The 3,271-nt window shown below is 48.5% G+C and overlaps 1 protein-coding gene across 1 annotated transcript in view; it reads right to left on the minus strand.

The window, feature by feature from the left end:
- Positions 1-1,931: 1,931 nt before the first annotated feature.
- Positions 1,932-3,271, minus strand: part of LOC139248182 (putative uncharacterized protein DDB_G0271982) — a gene marked incomplete at its 5' end in the record, with an annotated part of 7,208 nt that continues 5,868 nt past the window's right edge. The window contains 3 exons of the mRNA XM_070871922.1: positions 1,932-2,000; positions 2,180-2,230; positions 2,641-2,775. Coding sequence (XP_070728023.1) covers positions 1,932-2,000; positions 2,180-2,230; positions 2,641-2,775 — 255 coding nt within the window. The remainder of the gene's footprint in view (positions 2,001-2,179; positions 2,231-2,640; positions 2,776-3,271) is intronic.

Genomic DNA, 3,271 nt, shown 5'->3' on the forward strand with positions numbered 1-3,271 from the left:
CTGACTCTCTCAGACGATCTCTCTCTCTCGGTCTCTCTCTCTCTCTCTCTCTCTATCTCTCTCTGCCTGCCGATCTCTGTCTCTCTCGCTCTCTCTCCCCATCATTCCCTCTCGCTCTCGGTATCTCTCTTTCTCGGTATCTTTCTGTCTCACTATCTGTATCTCTCTATAACTCTCTCTCTCTCTCTGTTTCTCTCCCTCGACCTCTCTCTCTCTCTCTCGCTCGCTCTCCCTGTCTCTCCCTCTATCTTTATCTATCTCTCTCTCTCTCATTCTCTCTACCTCGCTCTGTATTTCTCTCTCTTTGACTGTCGCTCTATCTGTCTATCCATCTCTCTCTCTGCATGTCTCTCTCTCTGTCTGTATCTCGCTATCTCTTTCTCTCTGTTTCTATCTCAGTCTCTGTCTTGCTCTATCTTTCTCTTCCTATCTCTGACTTTCTTTTTCGATATCTCTCTCTCTCTGTCTTTCCTTCACTCTCTGTACCTCTCTGTCCTCTCCCTCTCTCTCTGTCTCTCTCCCTCTCTGTAGCTCTTTCTCACTCTGTCTCTCTCTCTCTCTCTGTCTCTCTCTCTCTCTCTCTCTTTATCGCTGTATTTCCAATCATCCTCTCTGTCTCACACTAGCTCTCTCTCTCTCTCTCTCTCTCTCTCTCTGTCTCTCTCTCCCTCTCTCTCTCCCTCTGTCCTGTTTCTGTCTCGCTCTATCTCTCTCTATTTGTATTTCCCTCTCTCCCTCGCTTTCTCTCTCATTCTTTATATCTGTCTGTCTCTCTCTCTCTCTCGTTCTCTCAGTTTCTCTCGCTCTCTGTCTCTGTCTCTCTCTCTCTCTATCTCTCTGGCTATCTGTCTCCCTTTCCGTCTTTCGCGTGCTCTACCTCTCTCTCTCTCTCTCTCTCTCTCTCTCTCTCTGTCTGTCTCGCTCTCTCTCTCGCTCTCTGTCACTCAGTCTCTGTTACACGAATCGTGGTATAAACAGTCCACCACACATCTCATGTAAAGTGGCTGCACAGTCGAACCCACTGACCCAATCTCTCCCCGTAGCCATGTTTCAATCCCCAAACAAATGCCACTGCCCCGCTCCCACCGAATAGCCCTGTATCAATCCCCAAACTAATCCCACTGCCCCGCTCTCTCTCCATAGCCCTGTATCAATCCCAAAACAAATCCCACTGCCCTGATGCTTTCCTATAGAACTGTATCAATCCCCAAACTAATCTCACTGCACCAATCTCTCCCCATAGCCCTGTCAATCCACAAACTAATCCCTAGGCTCCGCTCTCTCACCTTAGATCTGTATCAATCCCCATAGTCATCCCACTACCCCGCTCCCTCCCCATAGAACTGTATCAATCCCGAAACTAATCTCACTGTCCCGCTCTCTCCCAGAGCGCTATATCAATCGCAAACTCATCCCACTGCCCCGCTCTCTCCCCATAGCCCTGTATCAATCCCGGGTCTATACAGAATGACAGACAGCTTTTCACACATGCACATACTGTCAATCTCTCTCTCTGTCTCTCTGTCTGTCTCCCGCTCTCTGTCTCTCTGTCTCTCTCTATCTCTCTTACTCTCTCGATGTCTCTCACTCTCGATCTCTCTCGCCAGCTTTCTCTCTCTCTCTCTCTTTCTCTCTCTATCTGTCTCTCTCTCACTCTCTGTCTGTCTCTCAGTCTTTCTCCCTCTCTATCTGTCGGTCTCTCTCTCTCTCTCTCTCTCTCTCTGCCTCTGTCTCTCTCTCTCTGGCTCTGTCTCTCTGTCTGTCTCCCTCACCTCTCTGTCTCTGACTCTCTCTCTCTCGCTCTCTCTCTGTCTGTCTCGCTCTATCTGTTTCTATCTCTCTCACTCTCTCTCTCTTCGTCCATCTATGTCTCTGTTTTTCTCTTTCTCTGCCTCTCTCTCTGCCTCTCCATCTGTCTTTCCCTCTGTCTCTCACTCTGTCTCTCTGAGTGTCTCTCCGTCTTTCTCACTGTCTCTGTGTTTCCCTCTTTCTGTCTCACTCTCTCTGTGTCTCTCTCGCTATGTCTCTCTCTCTCTCTCTCTCGATCTGTCTCACACATACACACTCGCTCTCTCTATCTCTCTCTCAATGTCTTCCTCTCTCTCTCTCTGCATCTCTCTCTCTGTCTTTCTCTCTGACTCTGTCTCTGTCCGTCTACACCTCTCTGCCTCTTTCTCACTCTCTCTCTATCTCTCTCTCTCTCTCTCTCTCTCTCTCTATCTCTCTCTCCCTCTATCTCTATCTCTCTCTCCCTGTCGCTCTGTCCCTCTCTCTCTTGTTCCATCACTCTCGCTCTTTCTCTGTCTATCTCTGTCTGTGTGTCTCTCTCTCTCGCTCTGTCTGTCTGCCTATCTCTGTCTCACCATGTCTGTCTGTCGATCAATCTCCGTCTCTTTATCTCTCTCTGCCTCACTCTGTTTCTCACTCTCTCTCTCCCTCTCACTCTTTGTCGCACTCTGTGTCTGTCTCTGTGTCTCTCTCTGTCTCACTCTCTGTGTTTCACTCTGTCCTTTACTCTCTCTCGCGCGCTGTGACTCATTCATTCACTGTATCTCGCCCAGTCTCCCTCTCACTCGCTCTGTATTTTTGCTGCCTCCATCTCTCTCTTTCTATCTGACTCACTCTCTCTGTCTATCTCACTCTTCCCTCTCTCTGTCTCTCTGTCTCTCTGTCTCTCTCTCTCTCTCTCTCTCTCTCTCTCTCTCTCTCTCTCTCTCTCTCTCTCTCTCTCTCTCTCTCTCTCTCCCTCTCTCTCTCTGTCGCTCTATATCTCTCTCTCCCTCTACCTCTCTCTCTCTCTCTGTCCTGTTTCTGCCTCTCTCTTTCTCTCTCTATCTTTCTGCCTCTATCTCTCTGTCTCTTTCTCTCTCTCTCCATGTCTCTCACTCTCTCTCGCACTCTTTCTCTCTCTCTGTCTTTCTCTCTGACTCTCTCTCGCTCTCTCTGTGTCTTGCTCTTTCTCTCTCTCTCTCTGTCGCTCTCTCTCTCGCTGTCCATCTGTCTCTCAGTTTCTCTCTCTCTCTGACTCTCTTAATCTCTTTCTATGTTTTCTTTCTATCTTTCTGTCTTTCTCTCTCTGTCTCTGTCTCTCCCTTTCTCTCTATATCTGTCCCTCTTTCTCTATCTCCCTCTCTGTCTCTTTCTTTCTCGATCACTGTGCCTCTGTCCCACTCTATATATCTCCATCTCTCTATCTCTCGCTATCTGTCTCTATATATCTCTCTCTCTTTGTCTCTGTCTCTCTCTCTCTCTTTCTCACTCTCTCTGTCTG

The sequence above is a fragment of the Pristiophorus japonicus genome, unplaced genomic scaffold (genome assembly GCF_044704955.1).
Source record: "Pristiophorus japonicus isolate sPriJap1 unplaced genomic scaffold, sPriJap1.hap1 HAP1_SCAFFOLD_29, whole genome shotgun sequence".
Classification (NCBI taxonomy): domain Eukaryota; kingdom Metazoa; phylum Chordata; class Chondrichthyes; family Pristiophoridae; genus Pristiophorus; species Pristiophorus japonicus.